This window comes from Anabrus simplex, chromosome 1 (genome assembly GCF_040414725.1).
Source record: "Anabrus simplex isolate iqAnaSimp1 chromosome 1, ASM4041472v1, whole genome shotgun sequence".
NCBI lineage: Eukaryota > Metazoa > Arthropoda > Insecta > Orthoptera > Tettigoniidae > Anabrus > Anabrus simplex.
The window spans coordinates 892053472-892073341 of NC_090265.1; the positions used below are offsets into that span (position 1 = coordinate 892053472).

At 35.8% G+C, this 19870-nt stretch overlaps 1 protein-coding gene across 1 annotated transcript in view; it reads left to right on the top strand.

Annotated features, from left to right (window-relative positions):
• aux (cyclin-G-associated kinase) overlaps nucleotides 1-18951 on the top strand; it is a 487932-nt gene extending 468981 nt beyond the window's left edge. Inside the window, exon 25 of the mRNA XM_067136097.2 lies at nucleotides 14708-18951. Coding sequence (XP_066992198.2) covers nucleotides 14708-14818 — 111 coding nt within the window. The 3' untranslated portion in view covers nucleotides 14819-18951. The remainder of the gene's footprint in view (nucleotides 1-14707) is intronic.
• The last annotated feature ends 919 nt before the right edge of the window (nucleotides 18952-19870 follow it).

Consider the following 19870-nt stretch of genomic DNA (forward strand, 5'->3'; position numbering starts at 1 on the left):
CACCTAATCGATACTTTCTCTTTTTTATTTAGCCTTGGGCTATTTATAAAGACATTAATAATCACAGAACATGTTTCGATTGCTTAGCAATCATCATCAGCTGTTTTTCATGTAGCTTAGGTAAAATAGCATAAACACTTCATAAACATTTCAACAGGAGCATTTTACCAAAAATCTCCAAGTTTTTAACAGCAAGTGATTTTATTGGAAAAGCTCTCAGGACTTCCAGTGAACCTAAGACATTTTAGTCCAATAAGTGTTTTTAATATTAAGTTTAATGTCCAACTAAAAACAGCCCTCAATGCACCCCCCCCCCCCTCTCCCACCTACATGCTTTCTACTAACACCTGTTTTTAATGTTTTAATGTAAATTATGAGATTGATTTTATGCTATTTTACCTAAGCTACATGAAAAACAGCTGATGATGTTCTGTGATTATTAATGTCTTTATAAATTATCGATACGGGAATGAAGTGGATAGTTTGTAATTTTCATTTCTTGTTAATGTAGCGGTTTCTAGGCTGTATGTGAGGATAGGAGTGTAGTATGATTTATACACTGTCAGCTTGGTTTTGAGTGGTACTTGTTTATCCCATAGTAGCTGTCTTACTTGGAGGTAAAAATGTATTGCTTCGCTGATTCGACTGTTTACTTTCATATTTAGCTTATCCTTGGACATTATACTACCTAAGTACTTAAATTCTATGACACTGTCCAGCTTAGTGCCATTTAGCATGATTGTCACCCTTCTGTACCTTCAACACCTCCTTTTTAGCCTTGTTGATGTTTAGTCCATATCTCTCAAACTCGTGACTTCACCCCATGCAGCCTCTCTTCAACATCTTTCTCTGATTTACCCCAAATTACTGCATCAAATGCAAATGCTTTTAAGTCTTGTTGCCCCTTTTCTTTTAGTGCCTTTAATATGGTATCCATTACAATGATAAATGATAGGGGCGACAAAGCACTACCTTGTTGTACTCCCCTTTTTGTCTCAAACCAGTCTGACAGTCCAGAACCGACTTGTACACAGCTTCTGGTTTTCTCATAAAGCACCTTAATTTTTTAATTAGACTGTCTCGAACTTTGAGCTTTCTCAGGCACTCCCAAATAAGCTCCCTTGGTATGTTGTCATAGGCCTTTTCGTGTCAAGGAACAGTAGATATAAAGGCTTCTCTTTTTCCCAATGTTTTTCTGTTGGCATCCTGACAGCAAATATAAGATCTGTTGTTGATCTTCCAGGCCTAAAGCCATATTGTTCCTCTTCTAAAAGTGGTTCTACAATTTCTCGTAATCTATCCTCTATAATTTTTTCCAGAATTTTTAGTCCATGAGAGAGTAGAGTGATGCCACGGTAGTTGGTCTGCTGCCTTTCTTGAATATAGGTACAATTATACCTTTCTTCCAGTCTTCTGGGATGGTATTTTGCTGCCATACTACATTTAGGAGTCTATATAGCCATTGGATTGCTGGGGTTCCTCCTGTTCTCAACATGTCCACACTTAACTCACCTATTCCTGCAGCTTTCCCTTTCTTCATACTTTTAAGGCTCTTCTCTATCTCCAGCCATGTGATTGGTGGCTCCATATTTTTGCTGGCTCTTCACTTTTTCCAGATTTTTCTCTGTTTTGGATTACATTTAATGCCTCTCAATTCAGGAGCCTGTCAAAGGAGGCCTTGAATTCTCTCCTGATTCCATCTTCCTCTCGTACTACTGATCCATTGTCCTGCTCTATTAACTTGATGTCTTCTAGGTTATTTTGCTTGTTTTTAATTACTCTGTAAATGAAGTTTCCTGTTTCCTCTGCTTCCAACTTTTCCACAAACTCATTCCATGTTTTCTCTTTCTCTTTCCCTTACCATCCTCTTAGCTGTAAGTTCCTTTGGCCAGTAGAGTTCCTGTAGTTTAGTCATTTCTTGGCCACCTGGATCTCGTGCATCTCTTTGCTTTTCTTTGTCTAGCATCTTTTTTGCCCAATTTCTCTCTTTTATAGCCAATCTGACTCTGTCATTCCACCAAGGTGTCTCTCTTTCATGCTTGATCCTGTTACTCCACATAGGTCTTTAGCTTCACCCACCAAAGTATCTTCAAAAATTTTCCATTCTTCTTCTACTGTATTAATTTCCCCTTTTGGTAAGTGTCTCTGTATCCTTATTTTATATTCTTCCTTCAGCTTGGCTTCTTCTAATTTCCAAATCTTCACTTTACGTTTTCTTTTTCTTTTCTTCGGTTGTGTTAGCCACATGATTTAGGTCTGCAATCAATAATCTATGATCACTGTCCATACTCTCGCTGGGGATAACTTTGACATCAGTTTCATATTTCCTTCCTCCTTTGTTAGTGATGATTAAGGCCCGGATTTAAAAAAAATAGATATGCGCATATGCAAGTGCATATCTTGAATGTTAGCGCATAGTTTGTACGTTAGTGCATATATAGGTATATTTTTCCCTTATATGTGATCAATTATCTAAGATTTCTGAATGAAATGAAAAATATAATGGTCTCTCTATATGTTGTACATCCCTCGGCAATACGAGAAGCCGTCTCTGATCAAGGGAAATGTTTTCAGTGTCGCAGACGGATAATAACCTTTTTCACAACAGCTGTTTTCTTCTTTCTGACATTCAATCCATAAGCAACTACATAAGTGGAATCAGGCAGTCTTTGCCAGAAGCAGTCAGCGCCAGAGTACAAGTATTGCCCAATTACGTCCATCGACGTAGAATTATCATTTTCAGCGTTTAAATTAATTCTGTCCGACAACAGAAAGTCACTAACCTCTGAAAACATTGAAAGAGTCTTAATAACATAGTGCCGTGCATACTTTCGCAAGGAAGGAAACACTTTTATCAATTTAACACTGAGTCAAAATAAAATAATGCTTTTGGTAAGTGTATTTTGTTTTATTTTTACTGCATATTTTGTATATTTTCAACATTTTTAGTGCATATGTGCGTGCATATTTTTTGAGTTTTTGGTGCATATGAATCCGGGCCCTAGTGATGATATTGTCGATGAGAGACTTATGTTTTCCATCCCAGCTATATCTTGTTATCTTGTCGCTGTCTTGTTTTTGGAAGAAGGTATTTTTGATGATCAATCCATTTCTTCTGCACAAATCAAACAGTTGTTTGCCTTCTGCATTTCTGTTCCCAAACCCATGTGGTCCAATGATTTCCTCATAACCAAGTCTGTCTGTCCCAACTTGTTTATTTAAGTCCCCAATGATGATGACATTTTCTTCATCAATTATATCTTCTAGATCTTGACAGAATCTCTTGAACACTACATCCAACCTGCACTACCGTGTAATTTGTGGACTCCAGCTGCATAGACAGTTTAATGATTCTATCATTCTTACAGGATACTTCAGTAATTGCGTCCATGTCTTTTGTTATCAGGAAAGCTACACCATTTCTGGCCTATTCCTCGCGTCCACTCCATACTAATTTGTAGCCATCTCTAAGAATCTTGCTACTTGCCTTTCTCCACTTTGTTTCACTCATTCCCAATTTGGATAGATTTTTCCTCTTCGTCACATCGATAAGTTCTTCAGTTTTTCCAGTCAGGGTCAAAATATTCATAGTCCCAATTCTTACATTGTTCTTCGGATATATCTGTCTTTCATCAGAGCCATGTTGGCCGTCATACCTGCCAGATCTGCTTGAAAACTTTGTCTATTTTGGTATTATTTTTTATCTTCTACCGCCTTACCGACTATCAGCAGTAGAAGTTAAACATAGACAAGAAAATAAAGTCAATAGACACAAAAATCATTCATGTTAAACACTTACCGTTACATAGGTTTACCCAACAGTTACCCAGAGACCATGAACCCAAAATTACCCTTGGTATGGCAATAAGTTTTTTCAACACTACCAAAGAAAACAAGATGTTCTTTGAAAACCAGGTACATAATATTTTATTTAATAAATAAGGGTAAAAGTAGACATAATCAGAATAAAATGAATGAATGAATGAACGCCCTCGAAAAGAAACTACAATCTACATAAAATGCAAAGGTGATGTAAAAATATAAAATGTTCGGCCGAACGAAAAGAAAATAATATACTTTCAATATTTCTTAAAAACCTCCCAGAAATTGAGGACTTAGTAACCTGTTTACACTTCAGCAGAGACCATTTCTTTACTTAAATAATTATCTTAATAGTTTCAAACAATTTAATTTACTTTCATTATTATAATTATTATTAATTTGAACAGTACCAACTACAATCCAGAGATTCCACCAGAATTCAGTACGTATCTCACTGCCAGAAAAGGTAATTAATCATACCACCCAGGCAGAGTATAGAATAAAACAATTCCAGAGAAAAATAAGAAGGGAAATAAAGAAGGAAAAGGCAAGTAAAATAAGTTAATACGCCACCAGGATGTAGAGTCAGCCCAAGACATATAATTAGAAAACGACGTAAAGACAGAAACCCACCCATGAAAATAATAATTAAAAAATAGTAGCGAGATCAACCGAACCGGTTACTATGAAAACTTAAACATCCCATGCGTCCATAGCAACCACCAAAATCAAACAAGAGCAACAATGGTACAAATACAGGAGGGAAAGAAACCCCAAAAACATAATTAAAAAGAAGCCTAGGAGAATAAATAAAATTAACCAGAATTAGAATGTGGCAGAAAAAACATTTCACTGAAATTCAGGCGAAACCTCTCGTGCTCTATAGTTTATAAACAGCGTAGTTACTTTTCCAATTACACATAACTTTCCGAAAACGTTAGATAAATATAAACCAATTTGCCTTTTCAAATTAGAAGAAATATGAAATCATAATTCTTTTTTGGAAGTAACCTTCTTAAATTTCACTACCCACGCCTTTCAGAAACAGTTAGGCGGTATTATCAAAATACAATAGGGAACCCGAATTAAAGAATGCCCTAACTAAAATCAAAGAAGGTGAGGATGGACGCTTTTAGAAGTTTCTCACACCAGGAATCTTGAGACACACCGTTTGTGCACCACCTTCAATAGAATCCAGAGGCCAAAGGAATAGAATTTATGAAGAGACTTACATGTTGGTTGAGGCTGCAGAAACACGTTACTTACGTAGAGGTTCAAGTACTTTACACATCATAAGAAAAGTAAATAGCTCAGAGGACGTTCAATTGAAAAGTGTTTGAGAAGATTTATGAGGGCAAGCCCTCATACAAATCCCATCTATCCAGGCTTCATGTCGCATTTAGAAACCAAATGCCGGAGCGGAGTAATCACACGTCCTTCCTCCATCATACTCAAGGCAAGACACATGGCGGACCACACCGATAATGAGCATGGCCCCCGCAGAACGGAAAGCGAAAGTCATAGACTTGCCCACCAACTTAGGGCACGTAATTTTACCAGACCCAGATTAAGGATTGCAAGAGAAAACATTACAGCAATATAATCTCACGGTGACAATGACGAAAAGATGGTATCAATTAAATAAAGTTGGCAAGGGCACGTAGAAGGTACTTGTAGAATACAAGACTGAAACCATTCCGAATGACACACATTTCAAAAACTCGAATGCAGATTTCGAAATATAGTTGGGGAGAGGTAATACTCGTCACCAACATCACAATCTCCATCCGAGGCTCATTTGATTGTTAAAAGCAATTCGAAGACGCTGTCACTAACATATGAATTATAACACAGTAGAGATTTCCACCTATTCAATACTAAGATGTATTTACAATATTTACATTAAATGGGACTAGTTTCAACCCTCCTCGGAGTCATCATCAGCTATATAAAAACGTACAGAATGTATGGCGAAATGCTAAAACATGTTTTTTAATGGTAAGAATCTTATGGATATATAATTTACAATATGAAGTGTGGTTGAAATGTTGCAAATGAAAATGAGAGATATTATGTGTGATGCAGGTGAGTAAAAATTAATACAAGTAAATAATACATGCTAAGAAGTCTGGAATAAAAGTACAAATAATGTGCTCTGTGTTGTAAAAATGTTTCGTACACTCATGGAATTCAGTAGGTCCTCATAATAATGAACACAATGTAAAATGACACATATAAAAATATGCAAGTGTGTACAATGTCTGGGTAGTAAATTGTGATACTCTCTAGATGCAGAGTCGATTTTACACTGTATCAGCTTAAGCAGAGAATTTGACAGTTGGTGTATTAAGTAACCAAGTCGTGTTGATGGACTGCATTGTTGATTGTTGGAGTTGTGCTGAATGTGAAGTTATTTTGAATTCTTGTTAAGAAGAAAGTAGACACTGCGCGTGGAGATATTAATTGGTGGAATTCTCAGTTCATAGCGGAAACCAAATTGGACCTCACGCAGCGGTGTGTGTAGTTTAGCTGATAGTGTGCGACTGACCACTGTTTCACAATTTCACTAAAATTCTAGAAAATTAAACATTACAACAACTGAAAATTATTATTATTACTATAATTATTATTATTTCAGTAATAATGTAACAAAGATGATTGAAAATATTAACTCTGAAACTAACCCTAATACATAATTATTATCTAAATACAATAATATTTTATCATTATAATTGCTCTGAAACTAATTCTGATAAATATAATTCAAGTACAACAATAATCGACCATTCACTCACACAGTCATACCTCAGTCTTCCCACAGATCAGATCGATGAATCAAGCAAGTAACATTTGAGGTCCACCCTAAATTTATTAAGGGAATTCACGTCCCTAATGGGGAGGGAGGGTGCTAATTCCTTGACCTGACAACAGTGGTTGCAAAAGGACAGTTGTAAATAGTAGTCCGGTGTAAATGCATGGTAAGAGAGGAAGCAGATTGTGTACTGTGGTGATTATTTGCTGAGAGGAATTTAAAGAGTGAAGAAAGGTAATTTAGTTTATCTGAATTGAGTATTCTGTGGAGAAGGGTTATTGAGTGGAGTTTACAACGGTCTTGCACTTGAAGCGATAACAATTTGTTTCCTATAATAAGGTGTTACGTGACTGTCATAACATATGTTAAAGATAAATCTAATGCAGCTATTTAAAGTCTGGCCTAGTTTCTTGTTACCGTCTTGAGTTATGTCCAGTAATAATACTGTTCAGTGCCACAGTAGTCAAGGATAGGTAAGATGAGGGAGCAAACAAGTTGTATTTTAAGGTATACAAGGAAATAGTTGAATAGCATTTTAGTGGGTAGAGGGATTTTTAAATTTCATTACAGGTGCTTGTTATGTATCTGTCCAATTTAACGTCTCATTCCTTACAAGACCTGACATACAATAGTGAATGACAGCATTATTTAGCATAACAGAAGGCATGTAGCTACGTTTCATCAAATTCAAATTTATTTTGGTACCAGTGATTATAGACTGAGATTTATTAGGATTAATAGACTGTTTTTATTAACATAGTCACAGAGTGTTGGAAGTCGGAGTTAATTTGGTCAATAGCTGTTACATATGTCATTTGGACAGTAGTGGTGATGTATCTATAGATCATCTCCATAAAGGTGGTACTCAGTAAATTCCATAAGGCCATGGCTGCTTCCTTCCCACTCCTAGCCCTCTCCTATCCGATCATCACCATAAGACCTATCTGTGTTGGTGCAACATCAAAATAAATAAATAAACAACTAAATTTTAATGTTTTGCCAATGTATTTGATACTGATCAAAAATAGTAGTGGACCCAAACCAGAACCCTGTGGAACACCATATACCTATCTGTCATTCAGAACTTGTATCTCCCACTGTCGCTCATTGCTGGCAGCCAGTGGGATAAGATCTGGAAACTGTAGCGTTATTGTTTTAAAATTGAGATTTCAAAGCTTGTACAGAAGTATCTGGGGATAACAGTATCAAATGCATTATTAAAGTCTAATAAAGTAAGTAATATAACATTTTGTTTATCTGTTGCATATCTGATATAGTCTGTCACTTGCAGTAAGGCTGTCGCAGTGTTATGTCCTCTCTTAAAGCCTGATTGAAAGCAGTCAAGGAGCGCATGCTGGGTGAGATATTTTATGACTTGTAAGTGATCATTTAGGTTATTCTGGTTGGCATTTTTACAATGTATATTTCTATTGCCTCCTTTACATATAATGATTTCTTTTATTATTTTTGATGTGTAATATTTTAAGATCTGTGCTGATGTCCCTGAAGTAGTGGATATTGTCTTATGTGTGTTCACAGAAGGCTAAGTGCCTGTTGTGTCTAATATATATCCGCACCAGGTGCAAGGAACACAAAACTATATTTGGACCCTTTAGACGTACAAGCTGTGGACACATACATGACAATGCCCACCACTTCATTGACATCAGCAAAGATCTTAAAATATTACATATCAAAAATAATAGAACATTAAATATTGAGGAGGCAACAGAAATGCACACAGTGAAAAAAGCCAATTAGAAGAACCTCGATCACACACACTAAAAAGTCCCCACTTTTCACTAGACTAAATTAAATCATGTATCATTAAAGCATTACAGTCTAATCTCCATTAATTTTTTTTTTTTTTGCTTTACGTCACACCGACACAGATCGGTCTTATGGCGACGATGGGACAGGAAAGGGCTAGGAGTGGGAAGGAAGCGGCCGTGGCCTTAATTAAGGTACAGCCCCAGCATTTGCCTGATGTGAAAATGGGAAACCACGGAAAACCATTTTCAGGGCTGCCGACAGTGGGGTTCGAACCTACTATCTCCCGAATACTGGATACCGGCCGCACTTAAGCGACTGCAGCTATCGAGCTCGGTAAATTATATATTTTATTAATTCACCAATGCTCATTAAACAACCCCTAAATTATTTATAAAATAAAATACAAAAAGAAAAAAAATAATAGACTACAAGTACATTTTTGCAAAAGGCAATGATCACTGGAGCATAATGCAAAAGAATGTTACTGGTAAACAAGCCAGATGGTGTGATGCCAAGGATGAAGCATTGCACTCCTAGCATGACTAGTGAGGAGAAAGGAAATACAAGAGAAGTATTTCATTAATTTAACCCATTAGCGCCTGAATTAATTTTTTTCTGAGATTAACTTATTTACTGTGTTTTGCCGCATGTTTGAGACCAAAATAAAGTAATAAAATAAGTTTCAGAATTTTGGGACCGCTAGGTCATAAGATATTTGATGTTGCCATATGGCAACGCTAGGCGCTTGCACTGCCTATTTTTTAACAGTGAGTTTTGGAAGTCTTATTTAGGTTGCAAAGGTTTTTTTTTTTTTTCACGGAATAACAATGTTGAAATATCTTAGCATTATTTATTGATTTATTGTAAGAATATGGAATATCAGTTTTTATTCACATCACAGCAAAAAAATAGAATTATTGAACAAAGGAGAAAATATTTGTTTGCAATACAGAGACATATGTACAGTTCCTTGCCTGTCAAAACAAAACATTCACTGGAACAATTGAATAAAATCAAAAATAAGAAAACAAAGAATCAAAGAACTTCAGATGCATTTACAGACTATAGAGCAGGGGTGGCCACTAACTGTACTTCTGGGAGCCGCAAATTTAGGAGAAAAAAATTATGAGCATTTCAGAAAATGGTTTATAAAATGAAGACACACTTTTTATTTTATAACAAATGGAGTATCATTTATTTTGTACACTACACACATTATTTTTCAGGTACACATCAAGAAATGAGATTTTACTTTTGAGAAGTGCTTTTTTGAGTGTTCATTTAAGCTGTTAATTTTTGAAATCTGGCTGATAATTGGTAAGCACAGTTCTCACAAGTTCACGTAAATGTTCATCAGTTAGTTCAGATCGATATTTAGATTTAATGAATTTAAGCGTTGAGTACAGTGATTCACACACATCTTCTTCTTTGTTTTGCCTCATGACTGAGGCGTCGTGACTATCATAATATTCAGCCCTCTAGCCGATGAACCATACTCCGCCATTCTTCCCTATCTAAAGCTTTCAATGTGGTTACTCTGAGAGAACACTGTAGGGGGCACCCTTTTGTTAGTGGTATTTTTCTTCTGGAACATTCTTCCAAAATTCTATGGTAGAAATGCCACTTCGTTTGAGTTCTTTTAGTCCTTCGTCCTCTTGCAGTTTTAGTAGCTCCAACTCTACAGCTGCTGTATCCTTTGTTATTGATGATGAAACAGGACAGCCATCGCCCACATCAACAGAAAAAGGATTTTCCAGGAATGAAAATGAAGGTTTAAGTGATCTCAAATCATTAAATCTGCCATTGATTTCTTCAGCAAGGCCAGACATTTTACTCATGTAATCTTCAGTTTCCACCTGAACATCAGGAAGACTTTCACTAATTTTCTTCTCAAACATTTGAAGTGAGAAAATGTTTTAGTCTGAAGATCTTTCCCAAAAAGCTTCAACTTGCTATGAAAGCTAAATACAGTCTGGGCCAATTCAGAAAAGTTTTTCTCTTCCTTGTAAAGATATGTTTAGCGTTTTTAAATGCTGGACCACATCTGTGAAAAGCCAACTCTAACAACCACTGGGGGTCATTAAGTTCAGGGAATGATTTTCTTTCCATAAACTGTTTGATTGAATCAAGTAATTCAAAAAATTTGTCAAGAACATTGCTTGCTAATAGCTATCTTATTAAACAGGACCACGATACATCATCAGGAAGCTTATCATTGTTCACATCTTCTATAAAAATTTTAACTGTCAGTGTGTTTTGGCACATGAGTGAATACAGTTCACAATTTTTAGAACTACCTGCATAATATGTGGGTACTGAAAAAAATTTGCTGCTAAATGTTGTCTGTGAATAATATAATGTTCAGGTAGAAAATCAGGAAATGATGTGCCAGCATTTAAAAGCCCAATAAGCCCTTGTTTCGTGCCAGTCATAGATGGTGCACCATCGGTAGCAATGCTGACAATATTACCGATAGGCACTGAATTTTTCTGTAAAACACCATCCACAACCATGAGTAGTATCCTTCAAAGTAACCAGATATAAAATTTCTTCCACTACCTCCAAGTCCTTTGACACATACCTCACAAATATGGCTAGTTGTGATTTATCTTTGATATCAGTAGACTCATCCAGAACCAGACTTACTGCTGAGCACTCGCTTAGATTTTTTTGTAAATTATTTAAAATATCCGCACTAATAACAGAAACTCGCCTCTCTATTGTGTGTTTAGCAGCGGGCATTTCATTGATCAGTTTCTGCAGTTTCTTATTTTTGGGTTCTAAATCAGAAATAACTTGCGCCATGTTCTTAATAAACTCCCCTTTTGTGTAAGGCTTTTTTGTTTTTGCAGTATCAAAAGCCAAGATGAAGCCAGCTTCGGTTGTCAAATCTGCTTCCTTGGTAAAAATTGACATAACCCTACTCTGACCATGAAGTTTTTCCTTTAGTGATTTCAGTTTGGTTTTCCCTAACTGAGAGCCAACAGGAAAATCTTTGTTGAAACCACTGTGGTTAGTGTTATGATGGCGTTTTAGATTACTGGCCTTGAACTGTGACAAAGTTATTTGACACAAAAGAGACACTGGCTTACCGTTTCTTTCTACAAAAACGAATTCTTCCTCCCAGTCGGTATTAAAAGCTTGATTCTCATCTTCATATTTACGCTTCTTAGACAACATTGTAACTGTTCGGACACCAGGACACAACTGTACTCAAACAGCACACAACTGCACACAGAAAAGTATCGGCACTTGCTATTGCCTACACGTGAACGCGACTGGCTTCACCTCACGACACTGACTCACTGACACACACTCCCGCTCAAAGCACTATCTAACAGAAGGCGCCGGAACTATCTTCACCTCCCATGCCTTAGCACTGACGTACAGTGCTAATGACGTTAAGCCACACATCGCTGCTACTAACTGTCGTCGGCTGCGAGATGTTGTTAGATGGAAAATTCTAAGTTCCCATGGAGGGAATTAGATATTTTTCACCAATAGAGTCTGTGCCTCTTATATAGGGCCTCTGATAAGTTCACCTGCATACACCCCAGCGTCAGTGAGTAGGGTCTGACACATCCCACTCTGATGAGTCTAGTGTCAGACCTAAGACAAAACACTGGTTAATAGAGCAAATGCCTGAAAAGCCTTACATCTGATGTTGTTAGATTCCATTAATTATATCATTTAATTTTACTCTAAGGTTGGTGTCAAGAGCCACACAAGACTGACTCAAGAGCCGCATGCGGCTCGCGAGCCTCATTGTGGCCAGCCCTGCTATAGAGTAACTACCTTAGTCAATATCTTCAGAGGCAGGTGAAAGCCCACCCTCAATACTTGCGCATTAGCTACAGAGATAGAGAATGACAGTCTTTCACTGTCTTCATATCATCCTGCGTGTCCCAATAAGAATGCTTGGAGGGCAATTTATTGTATCCAGAAATGAAAAGTATGGCGATAAAGCAACGAATTTCATGTGTACTTTTTAGTCTCTCGAACTGAATGTTCGATCAGCTGGTTATCTGCAAACAATTCAAAAATGTCAACAACAGTCATGGATTTTAACTTGCTATAACTTGGTTCCAGAAATGTCGCCCAATATTGAAACTAGCCCCTTCGGTCTATCTTGGTTTGTAATTATTTTGATTTATTCTTTCCTCTATCAGTTATCCGCTGTTTAGTAGCATCGGGTATTGAAACAGATCTTGCATCAGTAGACAGAAAAGGCACTTCATCCTCTGGCAACACACCTTCACCATCGTAACTAATCCCTATTCTTTCATTATTTATTATTTACAACCTTCATTTCAGCCCTGACACGTAACTGTCGAGAGCTGAGATTATCAATAAGCCCAACATCATCATCATCACCAGGAGCCCTCATCTGTAAGTACACTTACATTGGGTGGTTCCACAAAAATATCACCATCGAGGTCTTCAGTCAGTAGCATATCCAGTGCTTCTAAAAGGGAAAATCCCTTCCTGCAATGAAATGTATGAATTAGTATAAAGTATCATGATGTGACAGCTGCCGCAATTTTACTGAGTATATACGCCTAGCATTACTATATGGCAACACTAATGATTCAACAAGCACTACTACGGCATTGTGCGCCCGTATTATTTCAAATGCTTACAACATATATAATGAAGTGTGCACAACACTACTGTAAACATAATCCAATGAAATAACTTCACTTACAGATTTTATATCCTTCTTACGTGAAGCCGGCAGCCATTTTGCAGGAATCTTAAAATACCCAACAGTCCACTACTCCTTGTGTCACAACAAAGATTTTAAAATTAAATAAACATTATTACTCGATTCTACAAACTCTCCTCTAAATGTTGGATGACACTACAATCTTCCAGATTATTTCTTGTTGCCAATAGTATTAAAAGAAAGAGGTGTGAAAATCATTGCCATATGGCAACGCACGCTGCTAATGGGTTAAATTCAAACATTTCAGTAATTATTAAGCATGTGAACACAAAAATGTATCATTAAATATGTTTTAAACTTGTTAAAAATGTTCATCAAATAATAATAATAATGTAAATATTGTTTAAAATGAATAATAATGACGATAATTAACAGCGTAATTTGATAGAATCTTTCTTTTAAGAACAAAATGTCTTATTTATTGATATCTTTTTTCAGGTATTTTCTAATTTTATTTATCCTGTATTAGTTTCAGCAGACCGAAGAACCTCACCGTTAGAGATTACCTTGGTTGAAACTGAAAAGAAATGACTTCCACTATAATATAAAAAACTCCCCCATCCATCGAGTGCAGTCTTTGTGGACACATGTTTCGTGGTAAAATGGGCTTGTTCAGTCATCAGAAGTACAAGTACAAACAGCATTGTATGCAAATGAATTGTAAGCAAAAGAAATTGTATACTCGGAACCGAGTAACAGCCGATGATGACATCTAGATGTTAAATGCCAGGTCTTGATCTTTTTAACGTTCAGTAGTTTACTACACAATACGTAACTGAAGAATAGTTGCGAAGATCGGTTGATTAGACTAACAGGTATTGCAGATAAAATCCAAAAGTTATCACCTTCCTGAGAAATTTGAAATGAGAAGTATTTGTCTAGGAAGTAAACATTGTTGTAGGTACATTAAAGGTGCAAATTAAGAAACAACTCCTGTATTTGTATCGAAAATAATTTTTTACCACTGTTCACTTTGCATTGTCACCCTATACAAAGTAAACTATACACTTATTCTTTTTCTACCTCTTCTCCCACATTCGTGGGGTTGCGGGTGGATTTGGCCCTGTTTTACGGCCGGGTGCCCTTCCTGACGCCAACCTTATATGGCGGGATGTAATCACTATTGCATGTTTTTGTGGTGGTTGGTAGTGTGGAGTGTTGTCTGAATATGAAGAGTGAAGTGTTGGGATATACACAAACACCCAGTCCTCAGCAGCGATTAAATTCTCCAACCCAGCCGGGAATCAAACCCGGGACTCTCTGAACTGAAGAGCAATACGCTGACCATTCAGCCAACAAGTTAGACAAAGTAAACTGTACACTGAACCACCATTAATAAGTTACATAACATATATCCTGAAAAATGTGAGATTATTAACAAAGCATTCAGAAGCTGCATTAGGTTTATTTCCTGTTGCTTGACTACACAGTACCAAATCAGCCAGGGTAAATATGCTAAGGAAGAATAATTTTTGATTGTACATATCAACTGTCTTGCTGTTCTTGTGTCCTTTTTTCTGTTTGGTTTTTGTATCTGGTGGTAAAAGACCAGCTGTATTTTTTATTTTTTACAGCAAATGGGCACACCGAATGAGAACATTGCCAAGATGGTCTTCATGGAGTTAAACAATGCCTGGAGTGACTTTGAAAGTGATGCTAGTCAGCAGCAGATCTATTCGGCTTGAAGTGATTTATAGCAGTAAACGAAGTGCAATAGACAAGAATGTTTTACTTTTGGTTGCATCCATCTCCTCCCCAGTGTTTTCTTTCAGTTATAAATGCTTTCCTTGAGCTGGAACTAATTTAATATTTATGGAACTCCATGCTCTCTGTTCTGTAAACATGAAAACAGGCCAGATTTAATTGCTTTTTTGTAGACATTATTACATAGAACTGTTTGACATAAAGACTCGCATGTAGTAGTACATGACTTGAAAAGTTCATGCGGAAAGATGACACATTGTAAATAATTGTGAATATTGATATACAACCAATTCTTGGTTTATAAATCTTTCTTCTTTTAGCAACCTCAAAGTATTTGAAATCAGAAATCCGTCTTCTTTTGAGGTTTTGAGATTTCAGCATATCTCTTGTACATGCTTATCTATAGGGGTTTAATTGGTGAGTGCCAGCTTAAACAGTGAGCATTTGAATTTAGGTTAGGTCAGTAATGAAAGGGTCTATTATAATAGCCACTTTTACGTATAATTTTAGAAATATGATACATTCCTCTTTATCAGTGTTATTGAACTGGATGCATCATTTACTTTTATATTGTTTATTTTAGTCTTCTCTTGCCATTTTTTCCATCTCATTAGGTTATGTTTATGAGAAAGATATCTTCATTTAGTAGGTATTTTTTTATTCCCATGAAAGGGAAAGAAATAGAAACAGGTAATTTGAGATAAATACTCTGGTGATGGGTTAAGTTATAGTCCTGATTTACTGCTTCATGGCTGCTGTGTTAAAATAAATCTAAGCCATAACTTTGCTGGAGCTTCATGTGTTGGAGGTTGGGGTTTTGATCATGCTGATAGGTATGATTATAAGAAAAACTACAGAGAAGTTCTGCCTCTAATTCTAAGGTTTAGCCATGGGAAATACCACTTGTCATGGTTGCTGGTGCCTGTGTGAATGTTGTACTTAATTAGTGCCTAACGCATTCAATTTTTCTGGTAGTTTGGAACATGTTACAGTTAGTCCCCCTTTCATTCCTCTTAGTATACTGTGTTTTAAAAGTCTGTTCATTTGCTTGAGTATACATTTGGTATTGGAGTTCTTACAGCTATGCCCAAAGCTAACTGATCTGATGAAGGTGCATAAATTTCCAATTGCCTAAGTTTCCCATCCCTCAGTGGAACATGTTGTAGTAAAATTTTATTATAGAACATCTGCATTACCTCTATTTTCAAATCAATACATAAGCAGAGTAACACCAGGATTCATTGTAGTAAAATCATTTTTAAAAATCAGCACTATTTTTTATGACAAGTAAAAGTATACACAGGTAAGTTGTACGTTTATGTTCCCTATGTGTATTCATTTAAACAACAAATTAAAGTTCACTTCTTACTAGAAGCACATAGAGTTTAACAAGGCTTCTTGGCAATTCCTCATGCGCCATTACTAGGGAAAGGACTTTTAGGCAGTAATAGGTTAGAATGCAAACATATTTGAACAACACGCAAGCATCATCTAGTTGCTCTGCAGTTATGTAGTTGAGTTGCATAAATTTTAGGGCTTCTGATAGTTCAGATCACTAATATTTATGCAAATCTCGCTGCAGATCCGTTGTGCGGGTAGAAAATGCTTGCGCCTTGGTTAAATATGTTTGCTTTCTAACTTATTAGTGCCTAAAAATCCTTTCCCTAGTCACAGTATTTGAATTGAAGGTAGCTGATCATACATGTTAGTTCAGTTAAACTGAAACTTGCTTTCATATAGAAAGACATGGATTTCAGCATTCTTGCATATAGCCTACTCTGTGCTAACACTGCTGCAGATAAGAGATTCAGGCTATTACAGTCAAGATTGCATCAAAACATACCAAAATATCTACTCCTTGATGTTTCATTACATATTTCTCTATTATCCGTTACATAATATTTTATGGAAATACAGTATTGTTGGAGAGCTTGGTTTCTTCTCTGTGTTTGTTCTGCCTGGTGGCAGGGTCCACATGCATGAACAAACTTCTCATTCCTATTGTATCATCAGTTTCATGATAAAGATTATCATTTTGTTTTCCTGCATTTTCTCAAATCAGATCTGTTATTTTTCATTGCAGACATAATGATAAGCCCGAATAAAGAATTATTCATATGTGAATTTATATATGATTTGCAGACCACTTCAGTTATACCCTTTTCTAAAGTTTCAGATTGAAAATGTATCTTAGTTTTACCAAGCTGATGTACAGACTAACCTGATCTACTACAAGCTCTGTTACACTTACTAACTTAGCATTACTTCCTCATAAACTAGCTTGGTGAGAGATTCTGCTTTCTATTTCTTATTGCATCCAGTTTGTTAACACTATCATAGTTTAAATATTATTAAATTTTTCTCATTCTTGTGTTGTCCATTGAGCAGTCACATATTAAAGAATTGCCTGGAAGATGATAGCTCTGCAGTTTTAAAGTCTCAGTTTATATGGCTGCTATTAAAAGATTATGATCATTAAAAATGAAATAGGCCTCTTAGGGTATCATATGCCATACGGTGATAATTTCTTTTTAAGTCCAAAAGTTATTTAAACTTGAGATAGTATACTCAGTTCTTTGTGAAATATTTCATAATTGACTTTCTAGCTGCCAACTGAAATGTTGATTGTTACCTTAAACTCTATTTAAGACATTAAAATCTAAGTATATTGTATGATGAAGGCAACATTAAAGTGTGATGAGATCTATACATTTCATGAGAAACCTATTGCCATTTAAGAATATCTTTTATATTAAAACCATAGATTTCTTTTACACACGTTCTCATGACTGTATACTAGCAAGGAAGTATGAAGTGAGAGAGTGTGCATGAATGCTCATGTGCTTACTGTATTTCTTGTAGTGTTGTAGGTAATATACGTTTTTCAGATGCAAGTAATTTTGGCTGTAAACATTGTGATAATAATTATTGTTATTGTTGTTTTTTATTTATTTTATTTATTTTTTACTTGAATATATTAAGGTATGTATAAAATACATGAAATTAATTATTAAATGCTGGTGAATCTGACTATTTCTGTGATAGAATAATCATCAAGAGTGTTCTGTGAAGAATAAAAATGGTGGAGATCAGAAAATTTATGCTCGAAGCATACACTTTTAATAACCAGCAATTAGATAATAATATTATGAAAGTAAATATTCTTAATTTTTGATAATCTCATTCATCAGTTTGAAGTATTAAGTGTGGAATTCCTTAGGTCAGTCCTATCAGTAATTGTCGTCATCATCATCATCATCATCATCATCATCATCATCATCATCATCATCATCAATGTCCCACTCCAGTCGCCTGGATGTGGTTAGTGATTGTCATATGCTTTGATATAGTGAATGGGAAGATGAAGACATAACCCTGTATGGAGAAGTTAGCTTAGCTTGTACAATCTTACATCATTGTGCATTTCATTTTGTTACATTAACTCTACTTGAATTTTCCCTTTATGAGCTACTTAAATTTTCCCTTTATGTACTACTTAAATTTTCCCTTTGTATGCTTATTGAAGTATTCATTTTTGTGTATTATGGTGTTATCTTCATAGAAGGAGTATAAATCACCACCACCCTAAGCAAATTCAATGTATCTGCAAACTTTGAGATAAGTGTACCTCATGATTTTGGGGGTGGTTTTCAATGATTTTTCATAGCCAAATTAACAGATCTGCAATCCAACTCAAAATATTATCCATATTTTGTTTGGAGTAAGGTACAAAATCACTCTTTATGATGATTTTAAATATAGCTGAAATGGTGTATCTTGCATTTCCTTGGGTTAACGAATGTATCTGCTAGAAAACACAGTAAGTATACTAAGGAAATAGTGGATTTTCCCATAGCATAAGAGTGATAAAACAGTTCAAAATCTGAAATGTCAGTTATCTCAAAACAAGTATTTTGTTCATATGTTGAATTTCCTTAGGACGGCAGAGCAGTACTCCTAAACTTATGAAATTGTGTAATCCACCATTTATTGCAGACAGAAGTATATGAAAAGAAAGTGTATATTATTTGTAAATCCTGTATTACATGCTTAGTTTATCTACAGCTGAGGAGTTACTAGTTAAAATAAGATGGAAATTTTCTACTTGCAAAAACCACCATGGACTTAATTTATTGAATACCTACAAACTGTCCAGAGTTAACCACTTTCTTTTTTTTTCCCCCTTTTTTGTAATTTTGATGCTACTTGACAGAGAAAGTGAACTACATTGAAAATAAAATATCTGTGATAGCTTATGACTTGTGAAATGTTCTAAACTGCATGATGGTCCAGGAAAGAAATTCAAGAGAGCTGGCTGACTCAACCCGTCAGTTGGAGTAAATTCGACCTCTGCTTTAAAGCTTGAGGAAATGAGGTTTCATTTGTATATTGGTCTGTCTCGACCACCTTATTCGATTGTTATTTTTTTTTAAATCATTTGGAGGGTATCTGAGATGGGAAATTTTGAGATTGTATAAGTTTCAACATTTAATAATTATTTTAACACATTCATATGTTACGTGGGGTGAGGCTCAATTCATTCATAAATTTATTTAAACCTTTTCTCTTGATTAATTGACTGACATAAAATTACATTAAAGACTGTCAAAATATCAGCTCCAATCCTTTGTGGAATATCAAGATGATATTACTAAAATAGTTGCTCTACAACCTTAGGGACAAAGTTATGTGGTGTTCGAATGTGTTCACATTTCTTAATCTACTTCAAATTGACTTCTGAACACAAATGTTGACCCATGACGTGTAATATTGAATAGAGAATCTTAACCTGAAATAATGATATCATTGTAGTAGACTTAGGACAATTAAGTCAGAAATACCAGGCGAGTTGGCCGTGCGCGTAGAGGTGCGCGGCTGTGAGCTTGCATCTGGGAGATAGTAGGTTCGAATCCCACTATCGGCAGCCCTGAAGATGATTTTCCGTAGTTTCAAATTTTCACACCAGGCAAATGCTGGGGCTGGACCTTAATTAAGGCCACGGCCGCTTCCTTCCAACTCCTAGGCCTTTCCTA